The 19,797-nt window shown below is 49.4% G+C and overlaps 1 protein-coding gene across 2 annotated transcripts in view; it reads left to right on the top strand.

Annotated features, from left to right (window-relative positions):
- The window catches only part of map6a (microtubule-associated protein 6a), a 76,669-nt gene that overhangs the window by 11,609 nt on the left and 45,263 nt on the right, over nt 1-19,797 (top strand). For both annotated transcript variants that reach the window (XM_085999724.1, XM_085999723.1), the window contains one exon: nt 8,392-8,798. In XM_085999724.1, coding sequence (XP_085855850.1) covers nt 8,392-8,798 — 407 coding nt within the window. The remainder of the gene's footprint in view (nt 1-8,391; nt 8,799-19,797) is intronic.

The raw sequence follows: 19,797 nt of genomic DNA, 5'->3' as shown, positions 1-19,797 counted from the left end.
TATTCCATCACACTCCTTACTTGTTCCTTGTAGTTGGTGGAAAGGCTTTGGGGAGTCAGGAGGTGAGACACTCGCCGCAGAATACCCAGCCTCTGACCTGCTCTTGTTGCCACAGTATTTATGTGGCTGGTCCAGTTAAGTTTCTACTCCTGCTCCTATTTCTTATGTTCTTATGGGGCAAAGGCGGGTAGATGGAGTTAGGTCACAGATCAGCCATGATCTCATTGCAAGGCGGAACATGCTCGAGGGGCTGAATGGCCTCCTCACGTTCCTATGTACCTATCTCTCATGTCAAAGAAGGCTAGGTGTAAGGTCGCTACTCCCAGCATAGAAATAATCATGTTCATGAAAGACAGAAACAACAACAACAACAATGGCTTTAAATTAGTAAGTTGGGGGGAGGAATCTACAAGAAACGTAATTAACCTAAATATAAACAAAACAGGAACAACAAGCGTAGGGAGGAATAAAGTAAGGGAGGACATTGATGACAAGGGAATAAATAGAGTTATGGAACAGGAGTCTAAAAAGATGGTTAAACATAAAGTGAGAGGAAATCCTATTAAAATGAGTTAAACCGTATGTACAGCAATGCACACATTGTCCGTAATAAAACAGGGGAGCTGGAGGCAACCATGCATTGCGAGGAACAAGATATAGTAGGGATTACTGAGACATGGCTACAGAAACATCTGGACTGGGAATTAAACATCGCAGGGTATAACATATTTAGAAAAGATAGAGGGGATAAAAGGGAATATCTGTACTTATTAGGGATAACATAATGGCAGTAGCAAAAAGTGATGCAGCTATTAGCAAGGCAGAAATAGAATCCATATAGATAGAGATAAAAGATAATAAAGGATCAATCACACTAATAGGCAGAGTCTACAGACCACCTAATAGTGGAAGGGAGGTGGAGGAAGAAATATGCAGACAAATTAGAGAAATTAGTAAAAAACATAGAATAATAATCATGGGAGATTTCAACTACCCAGATATTAATTGGACAGAAGAGGTAGGTAAAGGGGATAAGGGATTAGAGTTCCTACAGTGTGTACAGGACTCCTTTCTAAACCAATATGTAAAAAGCCCAACAAGGGAGGATTCACTATTGGATCTAGTAATGGGGAATGAACCAGAGCAGACAAGAGAAGTAAAAGTAGGGGAACATCTAGGCAATAGTGACCATAATATAATACACTTTAAGATGATAATTGAGAAGGACATAAGTATGATGAAAACCAGGTTAATAGATTGGAGAAAAGCTGATTTTGAGGGGCTGAGAATAGAACTTGGGAAAATAAAATGGGCAACAATATTGGCAAACAACAACGTAGAACAGCAATGGGAAACATTTAAAATGGTGTTCAACAGAGTGCAGGAACAATATATTCCGCTAAAAGGAAAAAACAAACTAAATACTAATGAGACTCCATGGATGAATAAAGCCATAAGGGAACAATTGAGGATAAGGAAAGAAGCATACATTAAGTACATAGACAGCAGGGGAGTACATGATAAGGGAGAATACAAAGAGATTAGGAGAGAAGTCAAAAAAACAATTAGGAAGGCGAAGAGGAGCTATGAAATTAAATTATCAAGGTACATAAAACAAAATAGTAAAATATTTTACAGGCACATCAATAAAAAAGGAAAGTTGGGATGGGAATAAGGCCATTAAGGGATAGACAGGAAAATACCACAGGTAACGATAGAGAGATGGCAGAAATATTAAATAATTATTTTGCTTCAGTATTTACCAGTGAGATAGAACAGGTGGACATGACATTGGATGATGAGAATAGTAATGAGATAAGTGCATTTAAAATAAAAAGAGGGGATATATTAAATAAACTAATCAAACTCAGAGGATAAAACCTCTGGCCCGGATGGATTGCAACCACACATTTAAAAAGAATCTAGGGAAGAGATAGCAGAGAGGAGATTTAATAGAGTGTCTTCAAAATCATGAGGGGTTTGGATAGAGTACATAAGGAGAAACTGTTTCCATTGGCAGGAGGGTCGGTAACCAGAGGACACAGATTTAAGATAATTGGAAAAAAGGCTGGGGTGGGGGTGGGGGTGGAGGGTGGGGGGCGGGATGAGGAGAATTTTGTTTATGAAGTGAGTTGTTGAGTTGCTGTGATCTGGAACGCGCTGCCTGAAAGGGCGGTGGAAGCAGATTCAATAATAACTTTCAAAAGGAGAATTGGATAAATACTTAAAAAGGAAAAATTTGCAGGGGTATAGGGAAAGAGCGAGGGAGAGAGTGGGACTAATTGGAGAGCTCTTTCAAAGAGCCGGCACAGGCACGATGGGCCGAATGGCCTCCTTCTGTGCTGTATGATTCTATGATTCTTATTTTTCATACCTTCAGATTTGTACTTTTAGCCTTTACAGGCCATTGTCTTAGGATCTTATCATGAGATGCAAGCGTTGTCTATTATTGGTGTCAACTAGCCAGTGATGGGACCTGTGGTTTGTTGCTTGGCTTTGGGTCATGTGACAAGAGTAGGGGAGATGTTCTACAACATGATGATGCCATACCTGAGTTATAGACAGTGATAACTGACAGCAAGAGTTGGTTTACACTTGAATTATTATGAAATACTATATCACAGAGTTATAACACTCCTTTGTACATTGTCGGACACTATCCCGTTTATTATAGAGATTTAAGACTCCTGCATCTATTAAAGAAAAGAAAGTCTTGCATTTCTACAGAGCCTTACACGACCTCAGGACGTCCCAAAGTGCTTTACAGCCAATGAAGTACTTTTTGAAGTGGAGTCCCTGTTGTAATGTAGGATACGTGGCAGCCAATTTGCGCACAGCAAGCTCCCACAAACAGCAATGTGATAATGGCCAGATAATCTGTCCTTAGTGATGTTGGTTGAGGGATAAATATTGGCCCCAGGACACCGGGGATTTTGTGTCTGAAATGGAGTTTGAGAATGGCGGAGGGGAAGAAACCAGCTCCCAAGAAAGGTGCCAAGAAAAGCTTGGCCAAAGCGCCAGCAAAGGGCAGCAAGAAGCGGAGGCAGTCGAGGAAGGAGAGTTACTCCATCTACGGCTACAAAGTGATGAAGCAGGTTCACCCCGACACCGGCATCTCCTCCAAGGCCATGAGCGTCACAAACTCGTTTCTGAATGATATTTTCGAGGGCATCGCGGGTGAGGCTTCCCACCTGGCCCATTAAAACAAGCGGCAGCACCATCAGCTCCCGGGAGATCCAGACCACCATGCGCCCGCTACTGCCCGGGGAGCTGGCCAAGCACGCCGTGTCGGAAGGGACAAAGGCGGTGACCAAATACACCAGCTCCAAGTAAAACTTCACAATGTGCTGACAAGACAAAACAGCAATGTGATCATGACCAGATCATCTGTTTTTGTTATGTTGATTGAGGGATAAATACATAGAAACATAGAAGATAGGAGCAGGAGTAGGCCATTCGGCCCCTCAAGCCTGCTCCGCCATTCAATGAGATCATGACTGATCATCCAAACTCAGTACCCTGTCCCTGCCTTCTCCCCATATCCCTTGATCCCTTTAACCTTAAGAAATATATCTAACTCCTTCTTGAATATATTTAATGAATTGGCCTCAACTGCCTTTTGTGGTAGAGAATTCCACAGGTTCACCACTCTCTGGGTGAAGAAATTCCTCCTCATCTCAGTCCTAAATGGCTTACCCCTTATCCTTAGACTGTGACCCCTGGTTCTGGACTCCCCGACCATCGGGAACATCCTTCCTGCACCTAGTCTGTCTAGTCCTGTTAGAATTTTATAAGTTTCAATGAGATCCCCTCTCATTCTTCTAAACTCCAACGAGTATAAGCCCAATCGACCCAATCTCTCCTCATACGTCATTCCTGCCATCCCAGGTATCAGCCTGGTGAATCTTCGCTGCACTCCCTCCATGGCAAGAACATCCTTCCTCAGATAAGGACATCCTTCCTCAGATAAATATTAGCCCCAGGATGAACTCCCCCTGCTCTTCTTCAAAGTACTGCATTGGAGTGTCAGCCTAGATTTTTGGGCTCAAGTCTCATGGAGTGGGGCTTGAACCCACGACCTTCTGACCCGGATGTAAGAATGCTATCCACTGGGCCAACACTATTAGATAGCGTAGATTGCTACAGAGGCGTAATACCTCTGTACATAGAATATAATATAATCTGTATTATAGAATCACGGAAATTTACGGCACAGAAGGAGATCATTCAGCCCATTTATGGAGATTTAACACTTGTGAATGTTATTATATAATACAGTCTAGGTTAGACATTCCTGCATACATTATCATATAACAAAATATATAATGGGTGTCAGCCGTGGCTCAGTGGGCAGCATGCTCTCGCACCTCTGAGTCAGAAAGTCATGGGTTCAAGTCCCACTCCAGAGACTTGAGCACAAAAATCCAGGCTGACACTCCAGTGCAGTGCTGAGGGAGTGCTGCACTGTCGGAGGTGCCGTTTTTCAGATGGGATGTTAAACCGAGGCCCCGTCTGCTCTATCAGGAGGATGGCAAAGATCCCACAGCACTATTTCGAAGAAGAGCAGAGGAGTTCTCCCCGGTGTCCTGGACAATATTTATCCCTCAATCAACAAAATGTACTTGGCTGTGAAGCACTTCTGGATGTCCTGAAGTTGTGCAAGGCACTTTGTATAAGGGTGCTGGACTGGAAAAGAATGAAAGTTTGTGAGATTAAAAAGGAATCCAGCCAAAATAAGCATAACAGAACAGTTAGCAAACAGATTAGCAGTGTGTGCAAACCTTCAAATATGGGTAAAGGTGGGTAAACTACAGAATGAAGAAATTGCTATAAGGTGAATAGGGGATGAATCAAAGAACACAAAAGTAAAGTTCAACTGAAGCTTAAGAGGGAGGCATATGATAAAATGAGGGCTAACCATACTAAAGATAATCTAATGCCAGCTCGTAGCTGAGACGTATCAAATACGTAAAGCGTGAAAATGCCGTCTGGGGGCTGGTGAGAAGGAGGTAGAGTCATCACAACAACAACTTGTGTATTTATATAGCGTCTTTAGCGTCCCAGGGCACTTTACAGGAGCGATTATCAAACACAATTTGACACCGAGCCACATAATAAAATATTAGAACAGGTGACCAAAAGCTTGGTCAAAGAGGTAGGTTTTAAGGAGCTCCTTAGAGGAGGAAAGAGAGGTAGAGAGGTTTAGGGAGGGAATTCCAGAGCTTAGGGCCGCGGCAGTTGAAGGCACGGCCGCCAACGGTGGAGCGATTGAAATCGGGGGATGCGCAAGAGGCCAGAATTGGAGGAGCGCGGAGACCTCGGAGGGTTTGTCGGGCTGGAGGAGTCGACATTCTCTGTCCTATTTCACTTGGGATTGCAGAGAAGAATTCCCCTCCCATGTCCTCATGGGCCCCTGGGAACATAGAAGACAGGAGCAGGAGTCGGCCATTCGGCCCCTCGAGCCTGCTCTGCCATTCAATGTGATCATGGCTGATCATCCAAGTTCAGTACCCGGACTCTGCTTTCTCCCCATACCCCTTGATCCCTTTAGCCTTGAGAAATATATCCAACTCCTTCTTGAATACATTTAATGAATTGGCCTCTACTGCCTTCTGTGGTAGAGAATTCCACAGGTTCATCACTCTCTGGGTGAAGAAATTCCTCCTCATCTCAGTCCTAAATGGCTTACCCCTTATCCTTAGACTGTGACCCCTGGTTCTGGACTCCCCGACCATCGGGAACATCCTTCCTGCATCTAGTCTGTCTAGTCCTGTTAGAATTTTACAAGTTTCAATGAGATCCCCTCTCATTCTTCTAAACTGCAGCAACTACAAGCCCAATCGACCCAATCTCTCCTCATACGTCATTCCTGCCATCCCAGGTATCAGCCTGGTGAATCTTCGCTGAACTCCTTCCATGGCAAGAACATCCTTCCTCAGATAAGGCGACCAAAACTGCACACAATACTCAAGGTGTGGTCTCACCAAGGCCCTGTACAACTGCAGCAACACATCCTTGTTCCTGAACCCCTCACACACTCCCGGTTTATGGGAGTAGAAAGTCATTGATAAATTTGACCATCGGTCCTGATTTGCTGAAATCTATAGTTCTGTTTCCGGTACGGCATTTCATCGATAATCTTATTGTCAGTGATCAGCATCAAACACTCCACAATTAAGGGCAGAACGGTGGCATAGTGGTTAGCACTGTTGCCTCACAGCGCCAGGAACCCGGGTTCAAATCCGGCCTCGGGTGACTGTCTGTGTGAAGTTTGTACATTCTCCCTGTGTTTGCGTGGGTTTCCTCCGGGTGCTCCGGTTTCCTCCCACAGTCCAAAAGATGTGCGGGTTAGGTTGATTGGCCATGATAAAAAATTGGCCCTTAGTGTTAGGGGGGATTAAATACGTGGGGTTACGGGGATAGGGCTTGGGTGGGATGGCTGTCGGCGTAGGGACCGGGTGCTAGGGTTTGGATGATCAGCCATGATCTCGTTGAATGGCGGAGCAGGCTCGAAGGGCCGAATGGCCTACTCCTGCTCCTATCTTCTATGTTTCTATTGGTAGGAAATAATTAACGTACAGGCTCCTCGGAAAGAATTTCCAAGAAATACAGGATGTCTGAAAATTTATTCTTGCTAGATAGTTTATATTTTTCCTCCCCTGCTATCATAAAGCCACTGAACCATATATGGGTTCAGTTCAATGAGCACTGGACTCCTCTGTACCCACCTAGAGCAGAACTTTCTGATTAGATTCCAGCCTTTAATTTACTCCCAGGTATTCATTATCCACTGTGCAAGCTGGTCGAACCCCTCCATTAGATTCCAGCTTGTAATTCACTCCCACGAATCGATCATCTGATATATAAACCATCTGAACCCCTCGATTACATTCCAGCCTGGGGCTCGATCTTGGGTCGACTATCACTTGAATCCTGGAAAAACACTCTGGGCAGAATTTTCATTGGGCCTTGGAGGCGGCGTGTGGGAGGTTAAAATCCCAAAATTGGGGGGCACGAACCCATCCTGCCCCCAACCCACCTCCATGCCAGTTTCAAAGGAGGCAGGTACCCGACCCGCACTGGGACCCGCCTCCTCGAGGCGGGAAGGGGATTTTGCCAATTAACTGCCTGTTAACAGGTAGTTAACAGGCAGTTTTTAGCCTAATCCCTATTTTCATTGTTGAAATGTGGGATTCCCGACGGCTCCAAACCACACCAAGTTAGCGAGGCGGGCCGTCGGGATGAAAGGCTTGGAGGGGTCGAGATGTCCGGTGTTCAGGTGAGTGATGGGTGCATGAGTGCAGAGGTAAGTGTGTTTAAAGTGTTTAAAGAAGTTTTACTTACCTTTACAGCCTTCCTTCCCTCAGGTCTCGGGAGTCCCTCATCTCACCAGCACAGAAAGCAGAATGGCCGCCAGCTGTTAAAAGTTCCAGCATTCAGCTTTCTGTTCCGGGGAGATCTCTAAATCATCCTGAGAGGAAGGAATTAACTTGGAGTACAGATTGTCAGTGTTTGACAGCTTCAAACAGCTGTCGAACGCTGATATTTCATCTGTCAAAAGGTCTTGACAGATGAAATATCAATCTGTGACGTCACCTGTTGCCGGGTGGCCCTTAATTGGCCTGCTGAGCCCGCTGGGCGGGCTCAACAAGGTCAATCAAGTCAAAATCGCGTGGGTTGGCTAGAACTCGATGGAGGCGGGACTACAACCCCGAAAGTTGTAGTCCCGACTCCTCAATTAAAATCCAGGCCTCATAGTTTCAGAGAACATTACAGCACCACCTTGGCTGTTTCACTATGTTAAAAGGACACAGGACCAGTAGGAGGCCATTCAGCCCCTCGAGCCTGTCCCGCCGTTCAATGAGATCACGGCTGATCTGTATCTTGACTCCATCCACCCGCCTTGGTTCCGTAACCTTTAATACCCTTGCCTAACAAAAATCTATCAACCTCAGTATTGAAATTTCCAATTGACCCCCCCCCCCCCCCCCCCAGCCTCTACAGCTTTCTGGGGGAGAGAGTTCCAGATTTCCACCACCCTTTGTGTGAAGAAGTGCTTCCTGACATCACCCCTGAACGGCCTGGCTCTAATTTTAAGGTTATGCCCCCCCTTGTTCTGGACTCTCCCCCCACCAGAGGAAATAGTCTCTCTCTCTACCCTGTCAAATCCTTTAATCATCTTAAACACCTCGATCAGATCACCCCTTAATCTTCTACATTCGAAGCCTGGTCTATGCAACCTGTCCTCATAATTTAACCCTTTTAGCCCAGTATCATTCTGGTGAAATATAGGCACTATATAAATGCAAGATGTTGTTGTTGTATTGATGTTGGATTACACATAAGAGATGATACATTTTGTGATGTGTTTTTATATTCTGGGATGTTCAGGCATCTGAAGCAGCAGCGGAAGTAGTGTTGGCATCAGGAAGCGCCAGGCCCGGATCGCGGCGGGAGTCGGTCATGAGGCAGGACTATCGGCCCTGGAAGGTGCGCCCGGAGCCCAGCTGTAAGCCCAAGCAAGAGTACACGCCGACGGACACGCCCTTGGAGAAAGAGACACAGTACAAGAAGGATTTCAAGGCCTGGCCCATCTCCAAGAGGAGCGACTACCACCCCTGGATACCCAAGGGGGAGAGGGGGAGCCAGACCCCAGTGCCTGGTGGAGAGGAGCCATCGGTTCCTGCGGCGACGCCGGCGGCACTGCCAGCGGCGGGTCACGATCCGGCAAAGGGCAAAGTGGCAGATGCTTTAAACCGGCAGATCAAAGAGGAGAGAGGGACCGGCTCCTCTTACAGGTAACGGACTAACCCATGGTGGGTTTCCCTTCAATAACATCACTAAGTTCACTTCGAATCCCAAAGAAGCAAGGACCTTATTGCTAGACCTTTATTAAATCACTGGTTAAGCCTCAGCTGGAGTACTGTGTCCAATTCTGGGCCACCACACTTTAGGAAAGATGTCAAGGCCTTGGAACATAGGAACAGGAGGAGGCCATTCAGCCCCTCGAGCCTATCCCGCCATTCAGTGAGATCGTGGCTGATCTGTATCTTAATTCCATCCACCCACCTTGGCGCCATATCATTTTATACCCTTGGCGAGCAAAGGTCTATCAATCTCAGATTTAAAATGATTAACTGACCTGGCATCTATTGCTCTTTGTGGGAGAGAGTTCCACACTGCTACCACCCTTTGCTTGAAGAAGTGTTTCCTAATTTCTCTCCTGAAAGGCCTGGCTCTGATTTTAAGGTGCTGTCCCCTTGTCCTAGACTCCCTGAGTTTCTCTCTCTCTATCCTATCAGTTCCTTTCAAAATCCTAAAAACCTCAATCAAATCATCCCTTAACCTTCTATATTCCTCTGGAGAGGATGCAGAGGAGCTTTAAGAACATAGGAAGCAGGAGTAGGCCAATTGGCCCCTCGAGCCTGCTCCGCCATTCAATAAGATCATGGCTGATCATCGACCTCAACTCCACTTTCCCGCCCGATCTCCATATCCCTCGATTCCCTTGTAGTTCAACTGTCTGTCAATCTCTGAGATTTACTAGAATGGTACCAGGGATGAGGGACTTCAGTTATGTGGATAGACTGGAGAAGCTGGGATTGTTCTCCTTAGAGCAGTGAAGGATAAGGGGAGATTTAATAGAGGTGTTCAAAATTTTGAAGGGTTTTGATCGAGTAAATAAGGAGAAACTGTTCCCACTGGTGGAGGGTCAGTAACCAGAGGACACAGAGTTAAGATCATTGCCAAAAGAACCAGAGGAGGAGAATTTGCTTTACGCAGCGAGTTGTCCTGATCTGGAATACGCTGCCTGAAGAGGTGGTGGAAGCAGATTCATAGAAACATAGAAAAAAAGGAGCAGGAGTCGGTCATTTGGCCCTTCGAGCCTGCTCCGCCATTCAATATGATCATGGCTGATCCTCTATCTCAATACCATATTCCTGCTCTTTCCCCGTACCCCTTGATGCCTTTTGTGTCTATATTCAATAGTAACTTTCAACAGGGAGTTGGATATATAACATCATAGAATCATAGAATAGTACAGCACAGAAGGAGGCCATTCGGCCCATCGAGTCTGCGCCAGCTCTTTCGAGGAGCAATCCAGTTAGTCCCACTCCCCCGCTCTTTCCCCATATCCCTGCAATTTTTTCTCCTTCAAGTATTTATCCAATCCCCTTTTGAAGGCTGCTATTGAATCTGCTTCCATCACCCTATCAGGCAGCGCATTGCAAACGGGAACCGTAGCAGAGTGGTTATGTTACCGGACTAGCAATCCAGAGGCCTGGACTAATGATCCGCGAGACATGAGTTCAAATCCCACCACGGCAGCTGGGGAATATAAATTCAGTTAATTAAATAAATCTTGGATAAAAAGCTGGTGTCAGTAATGGTGACCATGAAACTACCAGATTGTCATAAAAACCCATCTGGTTCACTGATGTCCTTGAGGGAAGGAAATCTGCCACCTTTACCCGGTCTGGCTGATATGTGACTCCAGACCCCCAGCAATGTGGTTGACTCTTAAACTGTCCCTCTGAAATGGCCCAGCAAGACACTCAGTTGTATTAAACCGCTTGGGAAAACTGCAGTGATCCAAGGAAGTGGCTCACCACCGTCCTTCTCAAGGGCAGTTAGGAATGGGTAATAAATGCCAGCCTTGTCAGCGATGCCCACATCACATGAATGAATAAAAAAAACTCCTAACCACTCGTTGCATAAAAACATTTTTCCTCATGTCGCCTCTGGTTCTTTTGCCAATCACTTTACTTGAAAAAGATAAATTTGCAGGGCTGTGGGGAAAGAGCGGGGGCGGGGGGGGGGGGGAGTGGGACTAATTGGAGAGCTCTTTCAAAGAGCCAGCACAGGCTCGATGGGCCGAATGGCCCCCTCCTATGTTGTATCATTCTATGAATCCTGCCTCTCCTTTTCCGCTAAAGCAGCTGACTCCTTGGGGGTATGACTTGCACAGGCAACTGGTGGCCTTTGGGACTAACCCCGAGTGGCTAATCCTCATGTGCAGGCTTTGAAAGTGTGTGTAATGGGAATAGTCCATTCAGCCTCTCGAGCCTGTTCCACAATTCCGCTAGATCATGGTTGAACTGTACCTCCACTCCATTTGCCCGCCTCGATACCCTTACCTAATAAATATCTGTCAACCTCAATCTTGAAAATTTTCAGTTGACCCCCAGTATCTGCAGCTTTCTGGGGGAGAGAGTTCCAGATTTCCACTACCCTTTGTGTGAAGAAGTGCTTCCTGACATCACCCCTGAATGGCCTGGCTCTCATTTTAAGGTTATGTCCCCTTTGTGCTGGACTCTCCCAGCAGAAGAAATCGTTTTTCTGTATCTACCCTTTTGAATCCTTTTTCCATTTTAAACACCTCAGTTAGATCACCCCTCAACCCTCACAACTCAAGGGGGTACAACCAAGTTAACTTAACCCTCTAACCACCCCCCCCGGTATCAGTCGGGTGAATCTGCGCTGCACCCCCTCCAAGGCCAATATATCCTTCCTGAGGTACGGTGCCCAGAACTGAAGGCAGTGTTGTAAATGGGCTCCATATAACTGAAGCATAATGTCCTCCCCTTGGTATTCCAGCCACCTTGAAATGAAGGCCAACATTCCTTTCTAGCCTTTTTGATTACTTTTAGTGATTTGTGTACGTTGTCCTCTAAATTCCTACGCTCCTCCACAGCTAGTTAGGCCACAGCTGGAATACTGTGTGCAGTTCTGGTCGCCACACTATAGGAAGGATGTGATTGCATTGGAGAGGGTGCAGAGGAGATTCACCAGGATGTTACCTGGGCTGGAGCGCCTCAGCTATGAAGAGAGACTAGACAGGCTGGGGTTGTTTTCCTTAGAGCAGAGAAGGCTGAGGGGGGACCTGATTGAGGTGTACAAAATTATGAGGGGCATAGATAGGGTAGATAGAAAGGAGCTTTTCCCCTTAGTAGAGGGGTCAATAACCAGGGGGCATAGTTTCAAGGTAAAGGCCAGGAGGTTTAGAGGGGATTTGAGGAAAAACTTTTTCACCCAGAGGGTGGTTGGAATCTGGAACTCACTGCCTGAAAGGGTGGTAGAGGCAGGAACCCTCACAACATTCAAGAAGCATTTGCATGAGCTCTTGAAACTCCATAGCATACAAGGCTATGGACCAAGTGCTGGAAAATGGGATTAGAATAGACAGGGCTTGATGGCCGGCGCGGACACGATGGGCCGAAGGGCCTCTTTCTGTGCTGTATAATTCTATGACTCCCAGTCTCACAACTGAGTTGATTGTCTGAATGGTGCATCACCACCTTCTCACGGCAACTAGGGATTGGCAATAAATGCCACCCTTGCCAGCGACGCCCGTATCCCGGCCATGGATTTTTATAAAGCTGACTCACTCATGCGACCTAGAAAGTCTAAGATTGGATCCCCGGCCTGCGCTGAGTGAGCTGGCCTCAAGAGGTGGGGCTATTGAACTCTGCGTCCCTTGGTTAAGGAGAGGGGGAATCAGTCACCTCCGCTGATCACTGCCTTACTGGAACATACCCACCAGCAGACAATGTGCCAGCGCTCAGCGGGCGTGAAATTGGACTCGCAGCGGGGATGCACAACAGGCGGCATCGCATCGCACGCCCGCTATACACTTCACCCGATATTCAGACCCACTGATTCAATAGAACTGAATATTGGGCGTGTGGTAAGATAGTCAGCCAATGCCAATCCGCCTGCTTTTAGGTCCCCGCCCCCTCCTCCCCACTGTCCAATTTCATCCCCTGTTGCCCTGGCTCACAGAGACCAAGGACTGAAATTAGGGCCTTATGGTCTTGTGTGGCTCAGTATCTCACCAGGCAGTGCCGTTCTCCACTGGACCATCACTTCACAGAATCACAGGCTGCGCTTTCTCCTACCTCGGCGGGTCCGTGGCGGGCGACGTCAGTGGCGGGTCCCGACCCCGCTGCCGGCTCCTGCCCACTCTGTGCGATGATTCGACGTTGATTGGGCTTGTTAAGCCCGCCCAGCGCGTTTCTCGGTCCAATTGAAGGAAGCCGGTCTGATGGCGTCATTTGATGACGCGTCATCAGCCGGTTTCCTTAAAGGGACCGTGCGCAAATTTGTTTTGACCGTTGTGCTGTCAGTGTTCTACAGCATTGAGGTGCTGCAAACACTGACAAGCACTGCACGGAGGTGCAAGGCCTCACCCAGGTTCTCCCATGACTCCCTCTATATGCTGATGGAGGGAGTCACAGCACGCAGGGAGGTTCTCTTCCCTTCCCATGGGTGGAAGAGACCTCCCCAGGAGATCAACACAGCCTGGTTGTGCATTGCAGAGGAGGGCACAAGCAGGGATGTCATCTAATAATAATAATTCAACTTTATTGCCATTGCACAAGTACATGAACAACGAAATGTGATCTTGCAAGCTCCCATGACTGGGAGAAGCAAAGCCGCTGCGTCGGTGCGCGCCGCCATTCCATTTCCACCATTCCTCCTGTCCGACAATCTTCAGCCCACCGCCCGGGCCTGCTCACCAGCCGCTCCTCCCGTGGCTCCTTCCGTGACCTTCCCACCAACCGCCCCTCCTCGGGGCTCCTTCCGTGACCTTCTGCACCTGGTCTTCCCTGATGGTCACCCCTCCAGGTACTAACCAGGCCTGGCTCTAGCTTAGCTTCCAAGCCTTGCCAGTGACCCTGTCCCTAGTCCCAGGAACAGGGCTGGGTGCAGTGCTGCAAACCTTTCAATGATCTCAGTAGATCATGAAACGTTACTGCCAAGCCACACTCAACCTTATCCTGCTGTGCCTCTCATCATATCCCCATCACTCTGCCTTCCCTACCCTACTCCTGCACATCCTTACTCACACCAACCTACCTTGCACCTCCACCCATCCCTCTCTATCTACATTATCACATCCCCAACTCACTAGCCACCCCTCACACGCACCCTCATCCTAGTCCAATCATACCAACTAACAACACACAAGGGTAGGCACTTGGGTGTTTTAGCCAATGTTCATGTGAAGTTTCTGTTAATGTGCTGTCAAACATTGAAACCTTTATTTTCAACACTTTGCGTTCTTGGACAGATTTGTGTGTAACTTTGGAAGTGGCTTAGTGAATTGCAGTGAATGGTGAGACATAACGGTACTCCCCATAATGGTGACGCATGTGAAAGGAATGGCTTGGGCATTGTAGGGATGTTTTATGTTGTTGGTGTGGGGTGGTGCCAGGGTGTACAGCATCAGGTGAAGTAAATCTGGCCATGGTGAGGCCATCCCTGGCCTCCCGGGCAGCAATGTGGTCGGGTGCTGATGCCCTCTGTCCTGTGTAGCTTCAGGTGATTGCGGAGAAGGTTGGTGGTGTTGGTGCTGCTGGTGTGCCTGGTGCTGCTGGTGTTGCGGCTGATCATGGTCAGATTCTGAGGACCAAGGTGAGAGAGTATAAACCGAACCCATGCTGATGGAATAGATGACAGGTGAACTTGAGATGACAGAAGTGATCTGTCAGTGGTGAGAGAGGGTGTTCCAATGAGGTGACACTGGATAGAGAGTTTGCTCCAAACACATGCAACCTGCATAAAGCTCAATCTGTCTTCCAAATGCAGTAAGCAACAGCTTCTGAGCTTGGAAAGTGAACAGCTGCGAGATGGGAGCTTTTATAGCACATTTTAAGCTGTCAAGTAATGAGATGATTCCATGACCATTCAACTCCAGCCTAGCTTCACAGACATGATCCCTGAGTGGCGTGGACCCTGTTGGTAAGCTGGTGAATTCAGCGGGAGGTTAGCGGCGTCGCTAACCGTTAGCGCCCTGCGGCGCTGCGCCGCCAGTGATGACGTCATTGGGATGCACAGCGCCCCGGCCGCGATCTTCGGTAGCACCCCCTGACTTACCGCTGGACGCCATGTCCGACGGGGTCAGGGGGGCCTACCTGCTGCCGGGGCGGCGCTATTTAAAGGTGAGGTGCCGGGCGGTCATTTTTGTTGCAGGCCACCTGTCTGCGCTCCCATCCCCGGCCTCCTGACCTGCCCGCCACCCCGCGGAGTGCCGGCTGCGCTCCCTGAGCCCGGCACTTCTCTTGAGTGCCGGGCTCTTTTGCTGGCACTCCTGAACCCCGGGAGCCCAGCTGGGCCCCGGGCTGCGCAAGCCCCTCCCCTTTAAGAAGGGGAGGAAGGCCTGTAATACCGTGGCGCGATGTGCACTTGCAGCGCCCCAAGAGGGAGACGGGGCGCTTCCAGTAGTGCCCCGCTTCCCTCTTGGGGCGCTACCACTCAATTTCGGTCGCGGGGGTGCTCATTTTTCCGGGGCGCTAAAAGTAGCGGTCCGGCGAAGTTAGCGCCCCAAAGGGGACGCGACTCAATTTTTCACCCATAGTTTCATAAAAAAAGACTTGCATTTATATAGCGCCTTTCACGACCATAGGACATCCCAAAGCGCTTTACAGCCAATGAAGAACATTTGAAGTGTAGTCACTGTTGTAATGTAGGAAACGCAGCAGCTAATTTGCACACAGCAAGCTCCCACAAACAGCAATGTGATGATCTGTTTTTAATAATGTTGATTGAGGGATAAATATTGGCCAGGACTCCCTCCACCACCGGCGTACCGTGGCTGCAGCGTGGACCATCTACAAGATGCACTGCAGCAACTCGCCAAGGCTTCTTCGGCAGCACCTCCCAAACCCGCGACCTCTTCCACCTAGAAGGACAAGGTTCAGCAGACACATGGGAACACCACCACCTCCAAGTTCCCCTCCAAGTCACACACCATCCTGACTTGGAAATATATCGGCCGTTCCTTCCATCGTCGCTGGGTCAAAATCCTGGAACTCCCTCCCTAACAGCACTGTGGGAGCACCTTCACCACACGGACTGCAGCGGTTCAAGAAGGCGGCTCACCACCACCTTCTCAAGGGCAACTGGGGATGGACAATAAATGCTGGCCTTGCCAGCGACGCCCACATCCCAAGAATGGATGAACAAACTGCATTAACAGAGAGTAGAAGTTCCCTCACATTGCCAGTCTCAATAACTCCTTTGTCAGCCCCCCTTCCCACACACAATCTCATCAACAGTCACCGTTCAAACGAAAATATGTATTTATTTTCAACCAACCGCTGAAGAATGTTAAAATGAATTTAATTCTGGAGAGACGAGGGAAGCTGGGATTGCTCTCCTTAGAGCGGAGAAGGTTAAGGGGAGGTTTAATAGAGGTGTTCAAAATCACGAAGGAGAAACTGGCGGGAGGGTCGGTAACCAGAGGACACAGATTGAAGATAATTGGCAAAAGAACCAGAGGGGAGATGAGGAGAATTTATTTATGATCTGGAATGCGTTGCCTGAAAGGGCGGTGGGAGCAGATTCAATAATAACTTTCAAAAGGGGAATTGGAGAAATATTTGAAATGGAAAAATTTGACGGGCTATGGGGGAAAGAGCAGGGGGGAGTGGGATTAATTGGAGAGCTCTTTCAAAGAGCCGGCACAGGCACGATGGGCCGAATGGCCTCCCTCTGTGCTGTACTATACGATGATTCTATGTGTATTTGATGGCTGTTTGAAAAGAGCCTGGTGCCAACGTTCCCTCTTTAATTACTGAGGTATTAGCTGGAATGACAAACACAAAGGGATAAATAAGGTCTCAGTGACAGATGGCCCTTTGCAAATGACATTTTGTGCTGCTTGTATTGGCTTAAGAGAGACTGCTGGTGTGCTGACACTGGCCAGTTCGTTCTTATGTAAGAACAAAGGATGTGGCACTGATTGTGTTGGCCGGGACTCAGTGGGCAGCTCTCTCGCCTCTGAGTCAGAAGGTTGTGGGTTCAAAGTCCCACTCCAGACACTTGAGCACAAAAATCCAGGCTGACACTCCCGGTGCAGTACTGAGGGAGCGCTGCACTGTCGGAGGGGCAGTACTAAGGGAGTGCCTCACTGTCAGAGGGGCAGTACTGAGGGAGCGCTGCACTGTCGGAGGGGCAGTACTAAGGGAGTGCCGCACTGTCAGAGGGGCAGTACTGAGGGAGCGCCGCACTGTCGGAGGGGCAGTACTGAGGGAGTGCCGCACTGTAGGAGGGGCAGTACTGAGGGAGCGCCGCACTGTCGGAGGGGCAGTACTGAGGGAGCGCCGCACTGTCAGAGGGGCAGTACTGAGGGAGCGCCGCACTGTCGGAGGGGCAGTACTGAGGGAGCGCCGCACTGACGGAGGGGCAGTACTGAGGGAGTGCTGCACTGTAGGAGGGGCAGTGCTGAGGGAGCGCTGCACTGTCGGAGGGGCAGTACTGAGGGAGCGCCGCACTGTCGGAGGGGCAGTACTGAGGGAGTGCCGCACTGTAGGAGGGGCAGTACTGAGGGAGCGCCGCACTGTCGGAGGGGCAGTACCGAGGGAACGCTGCACTGTCGGAGGGGCAGTACCGAGGGAGCGCCGCACTGTCGGAGGGGCAGTACTGAGGGAGCGCCGCACTGTCGGAGGGGCAGTACTGACGGAGCGCCGCACTGTCGGAGGGGCAGTACTGAGGGAGCGCCGCACTGCCGGAGCTGCAGTACTGAGGGAGCGCCGCAGTGCCGGAGGTGCAGTACTGAGGGAGCGCCGCACTGTCGGAGGGGCAGTACTGAGGGAGCGCTGCACTGTCGGAGGGGCGGTGCTGAGGGAGTGCCGCACTGTAGGAGGGGCAGTACTGACGGAGCGCTGCACTGTTGGAGGGGCAGTACTGAGGGAGCGCCGCACTGTCGGAGGGGCCGTCTTTCAGATGAGACGTTAAACCGATGCCCCGTCTGCTCTCTCAGGTGGACGTAAAAGATCCCATGGCACTATTTCGAAGAAGAGCAGGGGAGGTCTCCCCGGTGTCCTGGGCCAGTATTTATACCTCATCCAACGTCACTAAAACTGGTCAATATCGCATTGCTGTTTGTGGGAGCTTGCTGTGCGCAGATTGGCTGCTGCGTTTCCTACATTCCAACAGTGACTACACTTCAAAAAGTACTTCATTGGTTGTAAAGCGCTTTGGGACGTCCTGAGGCTGTGAAAGGCGCAATAGAAATGGGATATGATACTAAAAGGCTGCTCCGAAGACCAGAAGGATTCCGGTTGACATTTTACCTGCCCATGCCCATCGAACCTGCACCCTAACCACACTCATCACTCGGGTACATTGGGCTCCTGCCAAAAGGGCCATTCTTAAGGTGTGCGAACGTATGATATTGATGGCAGGAAAAAAGTGCAACTGGTTGATCAAGCCTGGCCCAATCTCATGGCTGGAGCATCATGACCCCCTCCCCCCGGAGCCATGTCATCTCCTGGGAGAGGCAAAGAAAACCCAGAGCCAATAAAGAAGGACTTGCATTTCTATGGCGCCTTTCACGGCCACCGGGCATCCCAAAGCGCTTTACAGCCAATGAAGTACTTTTTGAAGTGTAGTCACTGTTGTAATGTAGGAAATGCAGCAGACAATTTGCGCACAGCAAGCTCCCACAAACAGCAATGTGATAATGACCTGACCATCTGTTTTAGTGATGTTGATTGAGGGATAAATATTGGCCCCAGGACACCGGGGATAACTCCCCTGCTCTTCTTCGAAATAGTGGCCGTGGGATCTTTCACATCCACCCAAGAGAGCAGACGGGGCCTCGGTTTAACGTCTCAACCGAAAGACGGCACCTCCAACAGTGCGGCACTCCCTCAGTACTGCACTGGAGCGTCAGCCTAGAGTGGGACTTGAACCCACAACCTTCTGACACAGAGGCGAGAGAGAGTGCTGCCCACTGAGACACAGCTGACACTGGGATAAGTGAAAAAATCGTCTGGAAAATTCCTCTTCGAAACTGTCAGGCGATTGAAACCAGTCCAGGAGATCACAGGGACCCAGTGTTATCTATCAAGACACTTGCCCTCTATAAGAGGCGATCTTGGCCCCAGTCAGGAACCTCTGGAAGGTGGTCAGAGAGTCAACACACGCTGCACCAGTCGGCAATGTGTTCCAGAGGCTCACTGCTCTCTGGGAGCTCAGACTGCGAATGTCAACAGGCTCTGTGCCCCTGGAGGACATTACAGCCAAGACAAGTCCTCACTCCCAACCTCCTGTTCATCTACACGCTGCCCTGGGTGACATTAACCACACATGTGGGGTCAGGCTCCATGTGCATGCTGATCACCCCCAGCTCTACCTCTCCACCACCTCCCACAATCCCGTCATCACCTCTCGCTGTCTCTCTCTCTCCATCTGCTTCTCTTCTCTTCTTCTTAGGCAGTCCCTTGGAACCGAGGATGACTTGCTTCCACACTAAAGCTGAGTTTTCAGGTGACTGATGAGTCCAATGCGGGACCGACAGCCTCTGTCACAGGTGGGGCAGACGGTGATTGAAGGGGCGGGTGGGTGGGGTGCTTGGGTTGACGTGCGCTCCTTGCGTTGCTTGCGCTTGGCTTCCGCTTGCTCCCGGCGAAGAGACTCGAGGTGTTTGGCACCTTCCCGGATGCTTCTCCTCCACTTTGTGCGGTCTTGGGCCAGGAATTCCCAAGTGTCGGTGGGGATGTTGCACTTTTTCAAGGAGGCTTTGAGGGTGTCCTTGAAGCGTTTCCTCTGCCCACCTGGGGCTCTCTTGCCGTGTCAGAGCTCCGAGTAGAGCGCATGTGGACGATGTGGCCTGTCCATCGGAGCTGATCGAGCGTGGTCAAAGCTTCGATGCTGGGGATGTTGGCCTGAGTGAGAACACTGACGTTGGTGTGCCTATCCTGCCAATGGATTTGCAGGATCTTGCGGAGGCAGCGTTGGTGGTACCTCCAGTGCTTTGAGGTGCCTGTTGTACATGGTCCATGTCTC

The sequence above is a fragment of the Somniosus microcephalus genome, chromosome 10 (genome assembly GCF_052327205.1).
Source record: "Somniosus microcephalus isolate GS21.2 chromosome 10, FLI_Smic_1.0, whole genome shotgun sequence".
NCBI classification, from domain to species: domain Eukaryota; kingdom Metazoa; phylum Chordata; class Chondrichthyes; order Squaliformes; family Somniosidae; genus Somniosus; species Somniosus microcephalus.
This window is presented reverse-complemented; position numbering and strand designations above follow the sequence as displayed.